Source organism: Amblyomma americanum, chromosome 8, assembly GCF_052857255.1.
Source record: "Amblyomma americanum isolate KBUSLIRL-KWMA chromosome 8, ASM5285725v1, whole genome shotgun sequence".
NCBI classification, from domain to species: domain Eukaryota; kingdom Metazoa; phylum Arthropoda; class Arachnida; order Ixodida; family Ixodidae; genus Amblyomma; species Amblyomma americanum.
The window spans coordinates 6,301,348-6,323,774 of record NC_135504.1 but is presented as its reverse complement, the minus strand read 5'-3'; the positions used below and the strand labels follow the sequence as shown (position 1 = coordinate 6,323,774).

The following is a 22,427-nucleotide window of genomic DNA, read 5'->3' as shown; positions in this document are numbered from 1 at the left end:
TGCTGCAGTTGGCGTAGTCAGGCTGGAAATCGTGGCGACGTCGCTATGACATTTTTATGCACACAATACCCCATGACGCATTGCACAATATGATCACCTTCAAAGGTGAAGCTTATATTTGTCGTCTTACGTAAACGTCTTTCCATTTTTTTGCCTTTTCGGACCATCTTTCTGCCCATTAGACAGTAACTATAGCTTGATGATTAACTGCTGGGCATGAGAAGTTTATGCCTTATTTTTAGAAGCCCAATTCCTACGCATGCCTCGTGCCGAACGTGGCGAAGCATGCGGGGTCGCGGAGTTTTCCCAGGAATGCCTTTGTTGTCGAAACTGACAAACGACGTCACACGCTCGACACACGAGAGTCAAGTCAAGGTGAAGGTAAAGCCTTGGAAAACAATAGGCCACAAGAATATAGGCGCAGAAAAAGCATGCTCATGGTGGTGAGCCTATTTTAACGTCATGTTGTTTTTTATGCAGAGAATGTACAGGAAGCTGTCTATAGGCTTTGTTGTATTTGCACCTTACGTTTTCAGTGGTGTTTGCTTTTCAAAATCTCGATAGAATTGCAACATGTCTGGCATGTCTCTTATTTTGGTCTGCTTTTGTTTCCTAGCTGCTTCTATTTGAAGATTTCTTTGAAGTTTTTTTTTTCGGAGGGAGGGGGGTCACGTTGAATATATCATATCACTGTTAAAAATCATAGTCCTGTAGAACTTAATTTATACCAAGACGACAGTGACAAGTTTCAATTGATACATTTCACAAGACGGTTGCAAATATTTTGTTATCACTTTAAAAGCGCGTTTCTACATGGCAGCGAAAGGAAACCTCATCGAACACTGAGCCATCATCTATCAAATTTTCAAACCAATGCTTGCTTGGAAACATGTCTGAGTAAACTCGACCCTTCAGTTCTCGCGCTTATTACGACAATACAAGATAGTAATTAAGGTACCTGACAAAAGTGTGACCGAATGCCTGATGAAACGATAGGTTAACCTCCACAGGTGGCACATCTCACAAAGCGTGCGAAAAATGTATTTCGTTTTTCGAAAGTTTCGAAACTAGTGGAAGTTTCCAAATCTTCTGAAGCTGGAGCTCCTGTAGGTGGACGACTGCCACCGTCGTCCCTTCGAACTTTTGGAGATTCTGGATTCGGCAGGTGCTCGACTCAACGACTCAACAGCAAGTCCTGTAGCCCGCAGATTTTTGTCCGTTGTTACATGTAAAATTACGTATACATTCATATGAAATTCATACAAGATAAGGCGTTAGAGCGTATTCGACCACAGAGAACGGTGCCCGGGGACATGGAAGTACCGGATCCGGTAAGTCTGAGAAGCTGCTCTTTCCTGCTGCTTAAGCAAGGCTTCGTCTCTTGATGTGGATGTTCGCAGCTCCGCACAGGTAGTGCTGGCCAGCTGGTAGTACACACGAGTGTGTCTTCATGTGGGTCCGTATGTTGGGACATACTTTGCAACGGTCATATCGCTTTCTTTCTTTTTTTTTTTGGTCATCTGCCATGAGCGTTGCTCCCGGTAACCTAGGTAGCGCAGCAGACGTCAGGCTGCTATTTGCCTCAACACGTCCAAGATAGCACTTATTTGCATTAACGCATCCCACGCCCATGCTGGCTGTGCTGGTGGACAGGCGCCAACGCCGGCGTATTAGAGACAACTAACAATTCAGCAGGCAAGGGAATGGAAAAAGGCGCTCGTTATGACATACTTGACGGAAGCCAACAGTTAGCGAAACCAAGGACCATAGGGAATGCCTTTTTCAATTTGTGGTTTTCATCAAAGGGAGATTAATAAAAGCAGAGAAAAGATAACCACATGCCACCTGTAGGGTCCAAACCGACGACCTCCGAATTTCGCGTCCGGTGCTCTACCAACTGGGCTACGGCAACGATTGTGCGTGAAATCTAGGGCACGAATGATATTACTTTGAGGAGACAGCTTTTTCCTGAACCTTTTCTTTGTCTTCAATGAACTCCAAGGCTATAAGAAACTTCTGAAACTTTACAGAAGAAGAAGCTTCGCTCTCAGCTGGGGTGAAGAAGAAGAAGTAACAGCAACTGCGTCATATACCTGGGGTGAAGAAGAAGAAGAAGAAGAACTGCGCCAACTCAGGCCCGTCGTGTGAGTAACAGCGCACAGTACTGCCACACGCCAGCACAGATGACAGGTATGGATGCTTTTAGAAGTAATTTCCCAACGAGGCCCTTAGATATGACTAAATATTTCAAATGCGGTTTCTTCTTAACGACAGTGTAATTTTCTAGTGCTTGCCTAGGAATTAAAAGAAACACTCTCCAAACAATCTACAGCTAACCAACTTACGTCATTCTTCATGGCCAGTTTCTAAAGTCCAGCTCTGGAACCAATACTTATCGCTTTAATTCGTAATTTACTGAATATGCATCTCAATGTTAGATTAGTATAAAGGGAACACACTAGAACTTGCGCCAAGCAACCGTAAATATTAAACGTTCGCCTCCAGTTCGCAATAGCTGAGCATGCCCAGCAATTCCGAACCAACGCATTTTTGAGTGGGAAACTTTTTATGAACAACATTTTTTCATATAATGCAAGTTTCACTCCGCAATCAATATATGCGCAGGTCACCTGACGGTAGTATTTCATTTTTTTTCTATTCACATTTTTGCTATCGTCAAAAGCGTTCCCTATGGGTTTTCTATGGCAGTCCGCACTCGACTACCGGGTTTAGAAGTATGTTGAAAATCCCCCGTTGGTCGAACTAGTTCCTGGGCACTTGCCTAAATAAAGTGTGTCCCCAGACTTTGCTCCCCACTTTAGGGCGGTTCGCTACTATAATTATCGAGAAAATGAAAAGTGTGTGAAAATGAAAGATGTCTGTGCGGTGGCACATAGCAAACTGTGTTTCCTAAGAGGAAAGTTGGGCAGAGCAACGAAAGACGTCAAACTTTTAGCATACAAATTTTTTTTACAGCCTTCCCTAGAATATTCAGCCGCCGCGGTGGCTGAGTGGTTATGGCGCTCGGCTGCCGACCCGAAAGACGCGGGTTCGATCCCGGCCGCGGCGGTCGAATTTAGATGGAGGCGAAATTCTAGAGGCCCGTGTGCTGTGCGATGTCAGTGCACGTAAAAGAACCCCAGGTGGTCGAAATTTCTTGAGCCCTTCACTACGGCGTCCCTCATAGCCTGAGTCGCTTTGGGACGCTAAATCCCCCGTAAACCATAAAACCTAGAATATGCGTCTGTAGTATGGGCTCCTTACCAGAAGATTCTTTCAACCGAAAGATAAAAAGTTCAAAGACGTGCGGCAAGATTTATTTGTTCCAAATATAGAAAACAAGATTCGGTAACGAAGATATTAAACTCATGCAGTCTTGGGTCATCAGAAAGAAGCGTAAAAAGCAAAGATTAAAAATACTGCACCAAATCATTCACGGTGAAATTAACATTAATAAAGAAGGATATCTGCAGCCTCCGGGTAGATTGAGCTCCCGCCTTAATCACCACAAAGCGATTCGGCCATACTTGACACGAGCTAACGTATTTCACCGCTCATTCTTTCCGGATGATATTGAGCACTGGAATAAACTGCCCGCTCATGTTGCTGAGTCTGCAGGTGTAGCGGCATTCGTGAATGCACTTGGTGACTTTGTCTAGGCATGGGATTCCTGACTGTCCAATATTTCTTTTTGTGTAACAGGTGGCTGTACGGTGGTGTGAATTGTGTTGCGTTTCTATGCCCTCTTGTATTGCATGCTCAAAGAGGCTTGTTCATTCTTGTGTATATATGCATTTTTTCTTTCTCTTCATTTTCCCTCTCTGTAATGAACCTCAAATAAGGGTTGACAGTATTCATAGAAATAAATAGCCCCGTAAGCTTCACCGTCAGATTGAGGGCAGGTGCGCCATTTCCACGTTTCATCCATTTTCTCGCGTGAAGAACAATGTCCGAAGGGCGTTAACGTGGGCATGCACGTAGTAGGCTCAACAATGATTGTCGCATTATTCTTGAGAATAACGCCGCCCTTCCCTGGAACTTTGGTCCCTGTTTAAAAGAAGGACACAGGCCAATGCTCACACTCTTGACTAGGAATTTCGCGTTAGTGAAATCGACAGCGCTTCTCCTTTTACTTTTCCTTGATTTCTTCAAATACTTTTCTTTGTTCTTGTGAAGATTTCTGCATTTTCGGTAGAAAAATTCAGTACTGTGCGCCTGCGAACACGAAGGCCCTCTTGCTATGCCGCCCGCTGCATGGCGCTGCTGGCATTTGAAAACGATAAATAGGACTCACAGAGTTTATTGGTAAACATAAAAATCTCGTGTCTGTGCAGCTACATGCCGCGACAAAAAATTTTCAGTTACAACCAGGTCCTTTTGAACCTGGCGGATCTATTACACGTAAATTTAAACCGTATTTATGGGTTCACGTTTCAGTAAATAAAGACGAAACGAAGATCGATAGAGGACATTGAAATTTGCCAGAATTACCTTTGAGCCAAAGGTTTATATGGAGGGCAGTATTGTCATGCGGATGAACAAACAAACATTCCAAACAAAACGCAATTTATTGATAACAGAGAAAAAAAGAAAATATAAAACGACTCGCACTTGGCTTCGAGATCAGCACGTTACATTAAATGTACTGAGAGTACCAACAAAAAAAATAAATTAAATCAAGGCAAGTCCTTGAGGTTCGAGCACAGCAAACAATACCGGGGATACTGTTAAGATACCTGGACTACGATGAAAACCTAGAAAAAGATGACCATGCTTAATACCACGTTCTTTCTTTGACGCTTCACCTCTCAAACTAAATAAAAAGCGGTTAATTTCCGCACGGAGGCGAAAAGATGTCACTAGTATGTTTCTTGATTGTGCCCTTTCTCTTTTAAGAAATTTAAACCTTGTTATAAAATCTTCATTCTGTTTTGGGAACTATACTGACCGTGACCTTTATCCTCACGTTAAATATCCTGCATTATCATTTCAAAACGGTGACTCTGTATGGAACCTAAGACGAACAATTCTTAAGCAGTTTTTGGCGGCGTCTAGTTTGCTTTATGGAAAGGCTGGAATGCCACTTAATCGCGTCGTTCGCCGAATTGTACCTGGGGCAGCAATTAGGCTACACAACAGTACAGGGTGACTGGAGGAGTTCGACAGCACATCGTCTTTTAGTGCGCAAGCACTAATCTGATGGGTACCAGCCTCGAGCAAAATCGTCCATTTCTTGCTTCCTTGTCTGTTCGCAGCTGGCCTAGCGTGAACGCTCCGTCCCGCGGCACTGCCCGCTCATCGTCGTCTTCTACGTGGCACAAATCCGTGCTTTCGCACTGATTCGAATGTAGTAAACATTCCCGGTAGTTTCTTTCTCGTGCTTTCGCAACGAACGTCAACTTTTGCGAGTGAACATGAGAAGGTGCGGTGTGCCTCTGACCACCATGTTCCTACTGAGCTCCCTCAGAGGTCGCGAAGGAGAGGCGTAAGCTTAACGAGCTACCTCTCAACATTTAGAGGAACACTGACCTCTCTGGGCAGGGGTAGGAAACAAAGTCCTGTCTTGCACTAGGAACACACTAGGAACACACAGCCATAGCACGAAAACAGAAACGCTCAGAATGAAGCGAGAAGCTCAGGCATCCCAGATGAGTGCCTTTGTATTTCCCACTTTCTTCCCTTTTTTGTGACGACTTTACAAGATAAATATAATCTTTGCGATCAGATAGTCTAAATTTATCTCTCTGCATTATGAGGTACCAGCGGATTGAATGGCAACAAAACCTTTGTAAAGCTAACACCGCCGACATTTGTACACCATTTGCTACCACCACGATCACATTGCAGACATGCTGATTCTTGAGGAATGAGTCGAACACTTTCAAATATACAGGCCTGCAGTGAGGTAAATCGTTCTCTAAGTTATTTCTTGTTCTCATGCGTTTTGGACTGCAACAGAGTTTGAACTGCGGTCGGTCGGGTTTCCTTCAGCGGATTTCCTATGTGGCGCTCGTCGTCTTCGACCCTCAGAAGCACAGCGCCCTAATGGCGAGCGCAGCGCTCAGTCTGGCGGCGGCCATCTGCACTCCTGCGGCCAGCAGCGGCAGCGGGAACGTGGCGGCGAACTGCTGCGCCGAGAGCTGCACCAGCTGGGCCAGGGTGCAGGCCAGCCGCTTGGCCAGCGTCTCACCACCGCTAGGGGACCGGCTCAGCAGGCACTGCGGAATAAGCACGCATATTGGACAAGTTTCGCTGGGGACGCTTAAAAGACTGGGACGAAGAAAGGGAGAGACAAAATACAGAGGAAGGAAGAACAGGTAGCCTGACCAGGCTTATTACCTGTTTGCTACCCTCTATAGAAAAAAGGTAAAAATTATAGAAGAAAATAAACTCAAAGAAATGCGGGATGCATAGGCAGTGTATAAGTGGTTTCTGAAACCAGTGCACTTCAGGAACTGCATAAGGTGCTGCAGAGCATTGTCTCCAGTGAGCTTACGGCCTAAGTAAGAAAGAAACCATGACACACACAAGTGATCACTAATGCACATTGCCATGCTTAGCACGTAGACTCCTGGCCTAACAGTGCATTGTTGTTGTTCATGTTACCCCGCAACGATATCGCCGTAGCCTATTCAACGCATATGAGTTTACTGGTAACATAAACAACAAAACTCTAAAATATCATGCAGTAATAAAAGTCAAGCGTCACTACCAACGCTGTGTTTTCAAGCGAAACTGGCAGAAGGAAGAAGAGTGTTCTTATATATGTTTAAGAAATTCAAATAGTTAAAGCAGACTCACCGCAAGGAACTTCACGAGCTCGGACATAGTCTCATTCTGGAATAAAAAAAAAACGAAGCTGCTTGACGACTCTTGCTTGAAAGAATTAAATTCTTGCAAAGAGAAGAGAACAACGCTAATAAGCTATTCATAACTACCATGCATATGTAGGCGTGTACTAATTACAGACTTACAATCAATAAAAAATAGAGCTGAGATTATTTTCCTTAGAGCAGTCGAGCAAAGAAACCACACACGACACGACAAAACAAAGAAGACTACAGACGCGCTGCGCTTTGTCGTCTACCTTCAGTGTGTGGCGTCTTTCCTGCCCTGTTTCTAAGAAAACTGAATGCGGGTCAATTCAGCTTTCCATCTATTACTAAAAAGGCTTAGCATATTCTGGAAAATTAGCGTACGCTATACCGAATTACCGGAAGCCTCCTGGGCACTCCAAGTGACAGCGGCAGGGCGAGGTGGATTTATTGGACATGCGCATAAGGCATACGTATGTGTGTCATTGTGACTCTAACCGTCTTGCGTCTTGTTTTTAATGCGCTGAAAAGTGCATTGAGGCATACGTCCATAAAATAAATGTTTAATCTAATAGGTCACCGCTCTGCTAAAACTCTCTAATATCATCTTATAACGTCCATTGCGTGTAGGGCCATGTTACATATATTGGCTTCGATATATCATCATAACGTGCGAGTGCTGCTTGAAACCTCAGACGCCTCACTTCAGGGTGCAAAGAACCAAACATGACCAAGTGGGGCACGCCTGAGTGAGCTTCGTCAAAGGGATCTGTTTCTGTTGAAATAGCAAGGGCCATTTTCGCAGTATCGAGGCACTCATCCATCTGTGCTGAGGAAGTCCGAAATCGTTAACGCACTCTGTAGTAAAGAGCTAAGGAATTAAATGGGAGAGACAAGTAAAGAGGACGGGGTGCGAACTTTTGTTACCAACAATATTGCAAAGTGCATATGGTTCTCGGTCCAAAAAGAATTAGTCTCAAAGTTAGCTTGTCCCATTGATTAAATAAAATGTAGGTGCGGAATACGACCTTCTCTTTTAAGAAATGAGATGAGCATATAGCACACCTCAGCAACGCTTGGTATCTCCTTTAAAAGTCTCCTTGTTTTGCTTTGAAATTATCAAAAGCAAGGTCTGGCCCACAAGAGTCATTGAGTTGAAGCGCTTCTCAACACCATGCACCTGACCCCCTTTTATTCCGAATGATTATGTGGTTACCATGTCTTCTTCTTGCGGCCCCGTGGCATTTATTGGAAAGGCCCACAGGCCTGATTGGCAACATTGCCACTGAATAGCAATTTCTTATGCTTTCTTCCCGGCCTTCAAAAGATTGTCAATATACAGCCATTATTAACACCCAGTTTTCTTTGTCCGCCTTCCAACTATAAGCGCAGCTAATGCTTCCAGTGCACCATCACAATGCGCAGAACGCTGAGGATAAAGTGAATGCATGAGGTGAAACACTTAATTTATCTCTTTGAGTTACGGACGACGGTACACCTGAAACATTTGCACCTGATCTGAAGCCATTATGCCCCGAAAATCGAGGCTTGGGAGAAAAAGTGTCCATTATCGAGTAGTGAGACCAATTTTCTTCGAAATCCTCAACTGTTGTTCTATAAATTCACCACTTACGGCACCACTTAAATTTTGGGCTCCCGACTACAATACTGTTCTGAAAGCAGATGCCGAAAGTATGACGTCTCGGAACGACAGCATTGCAGTGAACCATCAGGACAGATAGGCAGTAAGTCTTTATTTATCGTTTATATTTTTCCAGTACGTTAAAGCTCACTCGTTTCATAAGAACCTGAACAAAAAATGATAAGTTCGCAGGCTACCACTGTTTAGCGCACGCATTATCACTTACCGAGAGAGGGTCGCCTTCCATGCACATCAGGCGTGTATCATTGGTGCACTGCAAGGAAACAACTGTTCATTAGTTACATGTGGTACCGAAAGTTGCCGAAATTATCTTCGTTGTTCCAGCAAAAAATTATGTCGACTTGCGCACATTTTTTTCCCTAAATACCATAAAAGTTTCATTCGTATAGCACATATTCAGGAGCCTCTGGAATTTTGCTTAATGAAGGACCCTTTGTAGCTGGCGCGTTTTCGTACTCCCGTGAACATCACAAGCATGGGCAGGACTAGTGGCGGAGCCACCACTAGCCAATCTATCGGCGCTGCATCTGCAGTCCAGCCGGTAGTCACCGGAGCCGTGCCCCGCCATTTTTGCGTAAAATTACGGCACACTTTCTTTCCTTGGTGACATTAGCACCCACAAAGCTCCTCAGGCTTGTCAAACGCGCAGTCGCGCTGCGGCATTTATTGGCGTTGATGCCGGTTATCCACTGTGGCGTAGGGCATCATGGCACAGCCGTATCAATGCTATGGTTCTGCCGCTATCAACGCGACGCCATTCGCCATTGACTCCACGTCACCGCAAGCCGAAGACAATAGCACTTGACCAAATACAATATTACAAGGTACAGCCCAAGATCTTTTATCTTTTCTTGAGGAACGTCGTTTTACACACCTGCCGCATAAACATGTGTCGAACCTCCTAGCGCGTGTTGAATAGTGCTTCGAAGAAAGAACGGATTACTTACGTTATTGATGCCGAAGGAAGTGGGAAGGCTGATGTTTATAGGAGGGCCACACCTAATGTTCGTTGAGAAAGCATTCTCGCAGCGGAACAGAGGCAACCCGAGGGGGTTGCAAAGCATGTTGGCTACTGACAGTGGATTTCCATCTGAAAGATTTATGGCTTTGATCACTATTCGCGATTCTAGTGAGAGCCTTTTTCATTATTCCTTTGTGGGAGGCGATGCTAACATCAAGGCAAAGAACTGCAGGTCGAACCATGTGAGCACACTTTGCTGATAAATTGCAGAATGTCACTGTAATACGAGCAATACATTGGCAACACATTGGGAATAAAAGCAGTCCTTATGAGCAGACAATTAGTCTTCTATACGTCTGCAGCGTTGAAGATTTATTTTAGACGCTAACTTCAGGTGCTTCCTAAAGAAAAGTCTAATGAGTGGAGTCCCCCATGTCTCAGTCATACTATCGCACAGTGTTATGCAAAAATTGGCAGGGCAAAAGTCATTAGGTTATTCCCTCATGAAGTCACTATTTTACCCTCTTCGTATAACGGCTGTAAAGGAAACGCACGCTTGTACCAACTAATACTGCTGAAAGGGACCGCGAAGAAATTTAAGTAGGAGTCAAAGGCTTGAAGATTGCAGGAAAAAGCTCAACAGTTATGGCGCTGATAGAGCATATGTGAATACAATAGATACCATTGCCTAAGTGTAGTTGTAATTACCTGATATGCCTAGCCCGGATTGTCAACGGGTGGTTGTTGTAGCCTTAAGCCTAACCGATATCAAATCGTTGTGCTCTTTTTAGCTGATTTACGCTCTTTCTGACCGTTCCAAAGTGGTTTACTGAGATGTCTTTGCCTTAAGGGTAGCATGCAAGATCGCCAGCGCTCATGTTCGTCACAGCTGCGAAGTCTATTTTCTGCCTCCTGCAGCTTTTATTCCACGCACCTCAAAAGCAGGGAGGTGTCAGAGGCCTACATTGTGATATATTACACACCTGTTTTGTCCGTTGTCACATAACTCACCAGTTAGGTGACAACTTCGCTTAGCATTTCCGCTCATTTTTCACAATTGTTGCTTGCGTCCTATGCACGTGTTTGATAGCTATCGCTCATTGTAATATCTTTGTTGAGCGCCTATCTACAGCACTACATGTTACCGAGGGCGAATGATAATGCAAATTATTTAAATTATGAAAGCAAAATTAATGTAAAAGGCTTCATTTCATCTCTCTTTGATTGTGAGTCAGTCATCACTGTGGAAGAAAGCTCTTTTTTTAGCCCATTCTCCCGCGCAGGAAATGACACAAGTAAAAAAAAAAAGGAATACGGTCATTAATAGCCGGCTACAGCGACACAGCAATGGTTTGTTTTTTGAAAATGTTCCCAAGTGTTGATGATTAATGTAACTCTTCCGTTTTGGCTTGTTGGGATGTCTGAGGTTTTTGCGTCCATGCTAGCATGCAATACGCACCGTATTGGTTCATTGGTTAAGCCATTGCTACACTCAACTAGGTTCCCAAAATAGATCACACTTTTTGGTCGTTTCGTAAGTAATAGGTAAAATTACAAAAGAACCAAATCTCACTAAAGGGGCAGTTCTTTCCTTCAATGGCAGTTCGGAATAAAAAAAATTGTGCACGTCGAGATTAAAGAAAGCGTTGGTATATTGGATATGCGTGAAATTTATAAGCCTCTATCAATTACCTCTCCTTTCATGAGTCTTTGATCTACACTATACATCATTGTATTCTGATTTTGAACGACTGACGGTGATTAGTCTTGAAAAAATTAATCAAACAATCAATCGGATATAAAAAGTGATGAAGAGTATCGTCTCAGTGAAATGGCGCGATTAAATTTAAGTTGCTCCTTTCCACATACCTGAGTTCACTCTGGAAAGCACGCCAGCGACGAGTGTCCTTAGTTGAAAGAATGCTTGAATCGGCTGCGTAACTTGTGGCAGCGTTCTGAATACACACTGCGAAAAACATAAATATCATGAGATTGGAACACAGCGCATTTTAAACCTTATTATCTGGGTATTTTCATCGCTCATTTATTTTGGAATGATGCACTAAGCAGATTATAGTCGATGCAAAATTCCTCAAATTAACAAGTTGGCTTCTTACTGAGAAGATTTGGATCACTTCTTGGGTTGCGTTTTCCTGGAATGACAAAACCAGGTGTTAGAAACGACACAAACCAGACAGTGAACTTAATAAGTTATTATAAAAATGATAACTTGAACAAATGCGTACAACTTACAGGCCTTTCAGAACAGTAATCGGGCGTCAAGCCAAGGCACTGAAAAAAAAAAGCAAGAAGGCAGAAATCTGAGGAAAGTTTATCTCGTCAGAAGAAGGCAGAACGAAGTACTAACGTCATTCGGCCAAAACACTATCTGCCTCTAGACTACTATGCAAATACTAGCTTCAGCCGTCATGACAACAAACTACTCTGCCTTGTCCTCTCGGAGTTTTCCTCATCTTCAGTGTGTTATTTCAGGCCCGCCATTATTATTCCCAAGTTGATCAAAACTATTCCGCAGTCCTCAGGTATGACCTCTCTTACAGTCCTGTGCTACCTCTGAAATCTAAATTTCGCAAACCATACCGATCATTTTTACCAGATATATTGTACGTACAGTGTAACGCGATTTGAAGGTGATCAACTCAGATAGAACTGCTCTAACGCTGTTTATTTTCGCTCTCAGCGCAACACGAACGGGACACAAGACGAAGGGCTAGCACAAACAGGCGCTGACTATCAACTGGTTTTTTATTGAAGAACGAAAAGCGTATAAATACAAACAGTAAACTACTTATCAATCAACAAAAGTTATCTGGAAGGCACGTGGGAGGTCAGATAGCTCAATTCCCTCTCGGATAACGTTATGGAAGGGCTGCTGATACATTTTGCGCCGTTGTGGTACATATAAAAAGCTTCCATTACCTCGCATGTTAATTTATTGTTATGTCGGAACAGGATGCGCGTGTTCCTGTAATCAAGGACACATTGGCACTTTTTGCACTGGAAACACGCCTGGGCAAGGGGGTCCCCTTTTGCTCTCCTTTCTGCATTATCCTTTTCATGTCTGCATTGGCATTGCCTGCTGTGGGAGCCTGTGTGAGACAGGGGGTCATTTTTCCTGGTGTTTTCATGCTTCATCAAGCGTTTGTTAACGCACCTGCCAGTCTGGCCAATGGTCTAACGCTGTTTATTTTCTAAAGAAAGCTGCAACGAATACATTTTAGCTAGCCGAAGGATTTCTCTATTCTGCACCGGCATATATGTTGCGTACTAAGCGACTTTCATGCCAGGAAAAAATTTCTTGGTTCGTTTCAGCCGGAACGAACGTGATAACCTTCAAATTGTGTTAGATTCTACTACGCGACCTTAATTTTCCTCGCTCCTCAATGCGCTCTGCGAAGCTCACGGCGTTAGTACTCTAGACCTATCCCCCAATTCTTGCTTCTCGTGCGCACATTATCTGCTGTGGAAGCCAACGTTCTCAAATGTGCGCTGAAATGTCTTCCACACAAGTAAGTTCATCGAGGCGTGCTACTCTATTCATATGGGGTTAGCCGTTAGGCACAAGCAGTATGCAGTGGTTGCATCTCTACTTGAAGAAATATCTGGGGAAGCCACAAGGGCTAGCAAGTAATAGTCATGCTTTGAGGAAAAGGAGAATCAAGGCCACTTTTAATTATGGCCAATAAATGACATGCTTAGATTGCTATATAGAGTACGAATACTTACCGCGTCTAGGCCAAGCACATTGGGCAATTGGGTGGTAGTACACTGGGCTGGAAAGGGACACGATAGTGAAACACTGGCATCGCCATCAAGAATTTTTACCTGCGTTTTCTTGTACTTAGTTCAAACAGAACTATGGACACATAACGTCACAGTAACTAAATTGACGCCGAGGAAAAAAATGGAAGAAAATGCGGTAAAGTACTCGACTGCCCTTGCGATGTGCCAGTAACTCAGCGCAGTCACTGCTTCTTTGAAGAATGTGATTTAAAGCAAAGTACTTCCTGGCTGGGAGCTGAACACTCGAGTAGCAGGTCGTTTCGCCCACGAGGTTATCCAGGCTCATCGCTGAATCGCGCTTAGTTCGTCGGCCTACAAAAGAGCCTAGTGTGGGAGAAATGCGTTGAATCAGGACTTTTGTCTGGGCTTCAGCGCCCGTCCTTTCTCTTGTGTTACCTCTTGTCTGCGATATTTCGCGCTGTGCTTTCCGTCAATTAGCTATTCACCAACGAGCCTAGACAAAAGTACTGACGCAACGTATGTTCTCTTGGGCAAAAACAAATATGAGTCGAACTAAGGGCCGTGATTTTGCCCTAAATGTTGCGCTTAATTTCATAATATTCCTACAGGGCACATCACAACGCCTCAACACTTACTGAATTACATACCCTGACGCTCACCGCACGCCTTTCTCTACGGGTTCTCTGCCTAAAAGCGTGTTTTCTCGGCGACCGCTGTTACGGGGATGCGTGAAGCCTGCCTCGATGACCAATGCAGTCACACATTTCACTTTCATCGTCCGGCTTCCACTGGCGCCGCCGCTAGGCACCTGTTGTTCAGCGAAAGCTGTGCAGTAGCACTAGCGCTGTCCCCGACGTCGTGAGAGATGCCATTGCGTTATTGTCGCCACTGTAACTACTTTATAGCGCATCGCCGCATGATCTCTGCAGTTAACAGAAATAAGCCAATGCGGAGTCACAGTCCGCGAGAGGTAATTGCTGAATAAAACAAGAAAAGCGGACAGTATCAACAGCGGCATTCGTAAATCACTGTTTTTCGTTAACTATCAGTTTCTAGTGCATAGTTTTTTAAGCCCCTCTTTTCCGTTCGTCACGCAGCGATTCACCGAGTGTTCGTAGAAGGTTAGACGGTTACCACGCATTTCCTTTCTTCAGCATTTTACCGATCCTGTTTCAGTGAAAACTTGCAAACATTTCTAAAATAAAGAGTTCGAAACAATGAAAATATTTGAATGAGCAAACTTCCAACCATGGTGCGCTTAGTTTCTATAAATGTCATACTAATTAGGTAGCGAGGTAGATAACTTTTACCAAGGTAACTTTGTAATTAACGCATTCTGGTGGTTAATGCCAAATAGGAAGTTCGAAGCCGAAGAAAAGATGCCGAAATGAGTACAAATTGCGCGAACAAGACGGAACGTGAGGCACACAAAAGGACAGACAAAGCACAGCTTGTACTCATTCTCTTCATTATGAACCAACTATCCCGCCAGAACGTCCTTCTTCAGAAAAGATGACGCCTGATCAGTTTTTGAACAAAAAAGAAAGTGATTCGTTAAAGCTCTGCAGCGCGAGGACAGCAGGCGCTTTTTTTTCCCCCACAAAATCGAAACTCGGAGCTCGAGAAGCGCAGGAAGCTCGGTGCGCACGCAACATCCGCTAGTAGCGTGTTGCAGCATCCAATTCGAACAGCATCCAGCTTTGTATGACGTCACGATCATTTTTTTATTCACTGATTGTTGCAAGAAAAGGTATAGAATTGCTCTCTATATGTTTTCGTTACATTTGAAGGCAGCGGAGCCCAAGAAAGTGCACGTCATGGTAGAATGAACCACGCACTGTTCGAATTTAGCGATGCAGTCATTGAAATACGTCATCCGCGGACGTTTCGCCTGCACCGAGCTTCCTGAGTTGCGCTTTTGTGCTGAGAAAAAGCGTCGGTAGCACCGAGCCACAGAGGTTTAGAAGAGTGTAGCATCGTCTTGTCCACGGCTTCCAACTTCCAATCTGCTCTAACCACCAGAATGCGTTATTTAAAAAAAATAATTTTTGTACTGCTCTTGCCTACATAATCAGTATGATGCCTATTGAAATTGTTGCCCTCTGCGGCTGACACTTTTTCCCTAGAAATATTTTCTCGCTATGGCGAACATCCTATTTTTAACAATTTCAGCGAAAGTGTTCGTTCAAAACACCCGCTGTATGACAGTCACCTTACTAACAATTCGGCGACCAGTACGCGGTAACCGCTCAAAATGCACTGCAGCAGCACCATGAATCTGCAGAAACCGGCTGAGTACCTCCAGTGCGCGCCACAATTGCAAAGTCCCGCTGCTCAATCGTTTCTTTGACGATTGCACGGCTAACTCATCGCAATGGACATTGCACTGTGGGCGTCCTTAGTTTTTTTACAGTAATATCAGTACAATAATTCTTACCTTTCGCATTTGCCGAGATGAAAATCAGGACCAGAGCGAAGCTCAGCACGGCTGTTTTTCCAACCATTGTCGCTTCGTGCTAAACCATTGAACAGTTTCAAGCAAATCTCTTTACTTCCCTGCATAAAGGATCGGATCAGAGAAGTTCCGTCGTGAATGAACCTCAGGGAGAGCTTGCGTAAGTCTTCCTGGTGTTGCGGTGCTTTTGCCGGCCCTCTTTAAAGCAGTTCCTCGTTCGAGCCAACGAGTTGTTTGTGGCATGACATGCTGCGCAGCCGTCATGCCTTCATTGTCAACTGTGTTTACCCCCGGTCCAGGAAAGCAGGAACCATGACACGTGTGCCCTTGGGAACAGAGCGCAACTCCGGCCATAGGCATCCGACGTGTAGCTTGTGTCGCTTTGGGTGACAATGCGGACATGCTGTACCCCTGGCTATTGACAATGTCATGCACACGGCAGCAACAAAAGATATGAATGTAAGCAGGCAGAGTAACCTTTTTTGTGCACCTAGAGCTGTGGACAATCAGAGAGTGACAGCGGAAACTTCCTTTTTGTGAAGACCCGTCAGGAACTAATGTTTAATGCAGATAATTGTGGTTTGCGGCAGTGCGCTCTTAGGTGTTTCTTACTATTCTTCAGCTCATAACTGGAGAATGTGAGGAAATTTGTTTTTTTTTTCCACCGCAAAAGTTTTGCCCCCCAAGAGAAAAGTGTATAACAGCTGTATCTTACCGATACTCAACTACGGGGCAGAAACGTGGAGGCTAAGGACAGGGGTTAAGCTTAAGTTAAGGACAACGCAGCAAACCATGGGAAGGAGAATGATAGGTGTAACGTTAAGAAACCGGAAGCGGGCAGAGTGGGTGAGAGAACAAATGCAGGTTAATTTCATCCTAGTCGAAATCAAGAGGAAGAAATGGGCTTGGGCAGGGAATGTAATGCGAAAGCAAGTTAGCTGCTGGTCCTTATGTGTAACGGAGTGGATTCCAAAAGAAGGCAAGCGTAGCAGGTAGTGGCAGAAAGTTAGGTGGGCGGATGAGATTAAGAAGTTCGCAGGCGTAGGGTAGGCGCAGCTGGCAAATGACAGGATTAATTGGAGAGACATGGGAGAGGCCTTTGCCCTGCAGTGGGTGCAGTCAGGCTGATGATGATGATGATGACAATACATTATACTACAATACAGTATATTACAGCTTTTAATGCGCACAAAGAAAAGAGGTATGAACATGAGGAAGGCGTGCCAAAGCGTAAGGTGGCTTGTTTGGCACTACCCTGCAACAATGCAGCGGTACCAAATCTCCAATTTAAAAACTAAATAACACTGTACGATCGTGTGCTTGTTGAACTAAATTTTGCCCATCATTCATGACGGACGCACTGCCTTGCTTGCAAGACGCTTTCTTATCGTACGCCCGGCAGATGTAATGTTACGCCAGCACTTCTGCACGAGTACAGTTCACTGCCGGTCATTTTGCGCGAATATATTTGTCTCCTATACCCATTTACCGCATTCATAAGGCTCGATGGATGTCCACGGTGTTCAATATATGGAAAGGATAGTTGTTTTGAAGTTAAATATCAATTATCGTACTGCTAGATGCGGAGGGATTCGTTAGTACAAATAATGCAGTTCCATTAAACTACGACCAATGTGGTAACGTCGGCACACAAAGTTTTCAACTTCAGGCGCATGCACTATGCATAAAATAAGCCTTTTTTTTCGTTCTTAGTGGATATAATAGTGAAATGAAAGGAAAAACACTGCCCGTCTGTATAAAGTGCTTTCGACGAACTCACCAGTGTAATTTGTGATTTACTGACGACGTTGTCTTGCTAAGTCACCCTGGAGATGAATTGCAAAACATGATCAATGACTCAGGCTTAGCAGAACGGTGGCTCTAAAACTTCATGTTCAGAAAAACAAATCAATGTTCAATGATCAACCGTCTCGGAAGGGAACAGCATTTTACAATTGCTAGTGATTCACTAAAAGTAGTGAAGGAATACTCCCATTTAATTTAGGTAGTGACCACATGTATGGATCACGAGAGTGAAATAACCAGAAGAATAAAAATGGGGTGGGGCGAATATGGCAGGTTCTCTCTGATTATGAATAGTACTTTACTAACACTCATCAAGAGAATAGCATGCAGCAGCTGTATCTGACAGGTACTCATCAATGGGGCAGAAACCATGGAGACTAACGAAAAGGGTTCAACTTAAACTGAGACCACAAAGCGACCTATGAAAAGAAAAATAATAGGTGTAACGTTAAGAGACAGGAAAAGGGAAGAATGAATCACGGAACAAATCCGGATTTGTGACATCCTAGTCAAAATCAACAACAAGAAAATGGGCTTGGTACAGGGCATGTAATGCGAAGTCAAGATGACAGATGGTCGTTAGGGTAACGGAGTGGATTACGAGAGGTGACAAGCGTATAGCAGGGGGCGGAAGAAAGTAAGGTGGGAGGATGAGGTTAATAAGTTTGCGGGATGAGGTGACTGCAGCTGTCACAGGTCAGGGAGACGAATTTGTCCTGCAGTGGGCGTAGTCAGATTAATGTTGACGATGACCATGTGTGACATCACAGCTGGCATCTACCAAGCAGCACCATTCGCTGGCTCTATTATGTAAGGAGAGGCAAAGTAGAAAACACGAAGCCAAAGAATAAATAGGCTAAACAACTACCACGGAAATTGAACACCGACGTTTTTGTTATCGCATTTCCTCAGTTTCCCATAAAGAAGAACATTGTATCAAGTAATGAAGCCGCAGATCCAGTCGATCAGGTCCCTATCAAAGCAAAACGATTCGTGATGTGTTCATTGTTTGTTCAGTGGTTATATTTAAATAATAGCCTCATTGCGATAAATAAAGGCGAGCCCTGTCACGCGCGACATTGTGCAGTTTGAAAGAAGTGCTAGGGTGAGGCCTGATTAGGAGCGTTTGGGTTCGGCTGCGCGGTAAGAATAACAGCTAGTGTTTTTGCGCATGCGTCGTTTCTATTTCGGCTCCATGAACCACCATTTCTCAGTGAATTTTGTTCTTTTTGTGCACCTTCGGCCCTGCAGTTAGAAGAGCTACTGAAATTTATTCACACAGTCTAACAAACCTCATGAAGTGAATCCTCTGTGATGCCCCAATGACATCTCTTAGCGTATAAATGTTGCTATGAGATTATATATGCATAGATATACCTACACTGCCACGGCTTTTAGAAAACCTCTCTTCGCGGACATCAATCTATTCACATATTTTTACCCAGAGAAACGTTCAGGATTCCATGGAGAACTTTTTATTTTTCTGATTAAAAAAAAGCAAGAAAGGAACATACGGGCAAACATGCTCTAACTTCAAGCTGGCAGTTTACCGATTGTAGAAAAATATAAGCCTCAGCGGAGCAAGCCAACGTCAAATATCAAGTTACGCTGCTTGAAATTTTCTGTCAATGAATCAGTTTTCGCTAGAGTTAAGCAAATTTTCTTTGTCGTTCACATTCGTATTGCCCCTTTTTTTTCTTAAGTCAACTTCGAGACAAACTTTACCTAACCTACTCCTACTCCCAAAAAGTGTAATATGCCGGAAACCATTACTAATAAATCCCAGCAAGCGGGTTGCAAATTATCGTACTCTCAAAGTCTGACTGCTCCTCTTTCACTGACATATTAGGCCGTTCAACCAACGTATGTCCTTGAAGATCAGGGCGAAATTTTACATGCCGCATTGATTGCTCATTAGCGCTTCTCTTTCAACGACCAAATCCCGTGGCTGCATTGCTGAATATGCTTTAAAACGTACCATAACCGAAAGGGCCAGAGGTATCCCGTCTCCGCTGATGTCAAGGTTTCCCGAATGGTCCAATTCAGAGTTTCTATTTTCTTTTTTACGAAGTCGACACCACGGTGCGGTGGCTCCACGAAGTAGCCCAAGAAGGAATTGTAGCCGAGACTCCGATCCTGCGCACCGATCTATTATTTTGGCTTCAGGTCACCAAGGCCTCCACGGAAACGAAGCAGCCGACACCGCCGCCCGCGCGCTCTCTCTCCGGGCGTTTCCCTCGGGACCCGACGATGACCAGGACTCCGATTTCAATCCGGTTTACATTTTTAAGGAAATATGCGATTACTACAAATCCACCCACCAAACTCTTCCCACTCCTTGCAAAGGGCTGGGGAAGGCCAACGAGCGGGTACTCCTGCGCCTGCTCACTAACACGATGCTGTGCCCGGCAACTCTAAAGCATTTCGATCCTCAATTCGACGTGCGGTGCTCACACTGTGGGGAGGTGTCGGACACCTACCACATGGTGTGGGCCTGCCAGCAGAACCCATCCCTACCCCCTATCCCAAACCCCACCCGAGAGGACTGGGAGGCGACCCTGTCCGGCTGCTGCACCCTCCAGGCCCAAAGGGCCTTAACGCAGCGTGCCCGGGCTGCGGCAACCGCCAATGGGGTGCCTGACTAGGCATCCCCACCTAGTGGTTGTAAGGGCGTGACCCTTCAGGTCACGGACCCCAACACCTCTCTCTATAATTAATAAATGTTTTTACCACCACCACCACCCCAAGAAGGAATTGTGCATTAGATTTGACGTCCAGAAACGACACATCGGCTATTAGGCACGCCGCAGTGGATGGCTCCGGATTAATTCTGACCACCTGGGTTTCTTTAACGTGCGCTGCCATCACAAAGCACCCGGGCCTTTTTGTATTTCACCTCTGCTGAAGTACGGCCGAACCTCAAAGCCGGTGAGCCACAGCGGGGTTTTCAAACGCTGGTGTCAAAATTTTGTTGTAAAAACGTAGTTTAGGAGCGCTGCTGCATGGATGCTTGTACGCTAACGAGATAGAAGAGCGTGAGTTTCATGATGCCAGCATTACAGACAGCACGGGCAGGTAGTCGAGTAAAACTTTCTCCAGGCCTAGATGGTGCCTCAGACTCTTGGGCAAATATATTTGCGCCGCAAAAGATCTTTGCAAATGAGACAGACAGGAAAAAGCGCATTGCCATCATTGCCATATCGGTAATGTATGTCTTAACCGTGAGAGTTTTTCTGCTGCGCTATTTTTTAAAACTAAAAGCATGTGTAGGGAATATTTACGTGCTGTAGTGAAACGCGGGCCTTAGCGGGAACTCCACCTGCATTTCTGAAAATATGACCAGCCTGGACAAGATGGGCTATGTATATTCATAACGGTGTTTGTTACGAAGCATCGCTCACTACTCATGACTAACGAGCACATTTCAAGTGCGAAGAATATTGTGCGTGACTGCGTTTGTATATAAGTGCAGGCTTTATTACAGCATGCGTGTGTACTGATTGGTGCTTGGTTATCTGCTTTGAGAAGGGAAAGCTGATATCGTTTTATTCGAATTTCAATTCATTCGGATTCCTCTTTCCACTTCTATTGCTATTTACCCCTGCTGTCGCTGGAATCACAGATATGGGCGGATGGAAATATTAAAATAGAATTGGATGAAAAGAATTGCATCAGACCGGCTTTGTGTTCATTGCAAACCTTCTATCGACTGCTTGCAAAAAATTGAGATTACAAGGCCTGGCTAATTAAACAGAAAAGATATTGCACGAAAAAAAAGTCACTTCATTATTCTCTCTTCCCACCTGTAGGCACAAATATAAATCTATATTCATATTTAAAGTAGCACCTGGTAAATAACATTTATGGGCACTAAAAAACGCCAAAAGACGGAGCTTTTAAATCACACCTCAAGCGACAGCCACGGCTAATTTTTTTTAGCTTGCTTTTCGCTAAGCTCCATGAGAAATTTACGGCCGTGGAGAGTGGAGACTTTCCTTACTACCCTTCTGGGCTTTTATTTGCCCGTCGTCAAAAATTCCCTACCATTAATACCATGGTTTCTAAAATCTCCAAAGCGCGCGTCTGTCAACTACCTCTCCACTTTTACGCAAGTCGTTTTCAAATGTCAGGAAAAATTTTTTCTTGTATCTTTTATTTCTTCTCTATACCCAAGAAAAGAGACTTTCTGGCTTGCACAACGTTGCTATTATTTACAAATAAGCGCAATTTTATTGTGAAATTTTAAAAATTAGGAGGACACTTAAGCGCCACCATAAGGGTATTACGCGAAGTCGTTAATGATTATTTGCTACTTCTTCCTAATTTCATACAATCATTAGCATAAATCAGTAGGCATGCTACACCATATGATGCACAAGAAACACAAGGTCTTCCTTCAACCAAATTGAACAAACGTGCCCAAGTGACCTAGGGGTAGCATGTCTTGCTCGAAACCTAAGGGTCATGTATCTCATTCGCAACTAATTACACCAATTTTGTTTTCAGCGAAATTAATTTACTTTACATGCCCATATGTCATAACGTCATTTCAGTCATGCTACGACCTCAAAAGTTTGCGTTTTATAAGGTTTGACTTTTAGCAATGTTACATTGAAGTGATTCTAATAGGCCAGAAATTGGTCGAATCTTTAAAGCTCACGCAAAACGTGCAGGCAGAAGAAAAGGAACCCCGCTGCTTCCATCTAAACGCAGTTACATGGTGTCTGAGGAAAACTGGGAGGCGCAGAAAGTGCAGGCTTTCGCCCATATCAAAACATTGTTGGTGGACGTTCTCGCGAGCACACAAAGTTTGCTGATTTCCGCTTCAACAGGGAGTATTGCACATGAAACAAAACAGTGTGTACTACTTACGTCGGCAGCCATACTCTTCCTTGAGTATAAAACGTTAGTAAAATTTAATATAAAAACTAAAAAGAAATAGTGTTTAAAGTGACACGTTTT

At 44.1% G+C, this 22,427-nt stretch overlaps 1 protein-coding gene across 1 annotated transcript; it reads right to left on the bottom strand.

Moving 5' to 3' along the window:
• Positions 1-4,549: 4,549 nt before the first annotated feature.
• LOC144100000 (uncharacterized) lies at positions 4,550-15,900 on the bottom strand. Its single transcript, XM_077633050.1, has 9 exons — positions 15,642-15,900; positions 13,187-13,233; positions 11,693-11,731; positions 11,557-11,592; positions 11,309-11,405; positions 9,426-9,568; positions 8,684-8,731; positions 6,802-6,837; positions 4,550-6,218 (listed from the first exon to the last, which is right to left on the bottom strand). The coding sequence occupies exons 1-9, from the start codon at positions 15,706-15,708 to the stop codon at positions 6,027-6,029; spliced, it is 705 nt and encodes a 234-aa protein (XP_077489176.1). The 5' UTR covers positions 15,709-15,900; the 3' UTR covers positions 4,550-6,026.
• Positions 15,901-22,427: the final 6,527 nt, after the last annotated feature.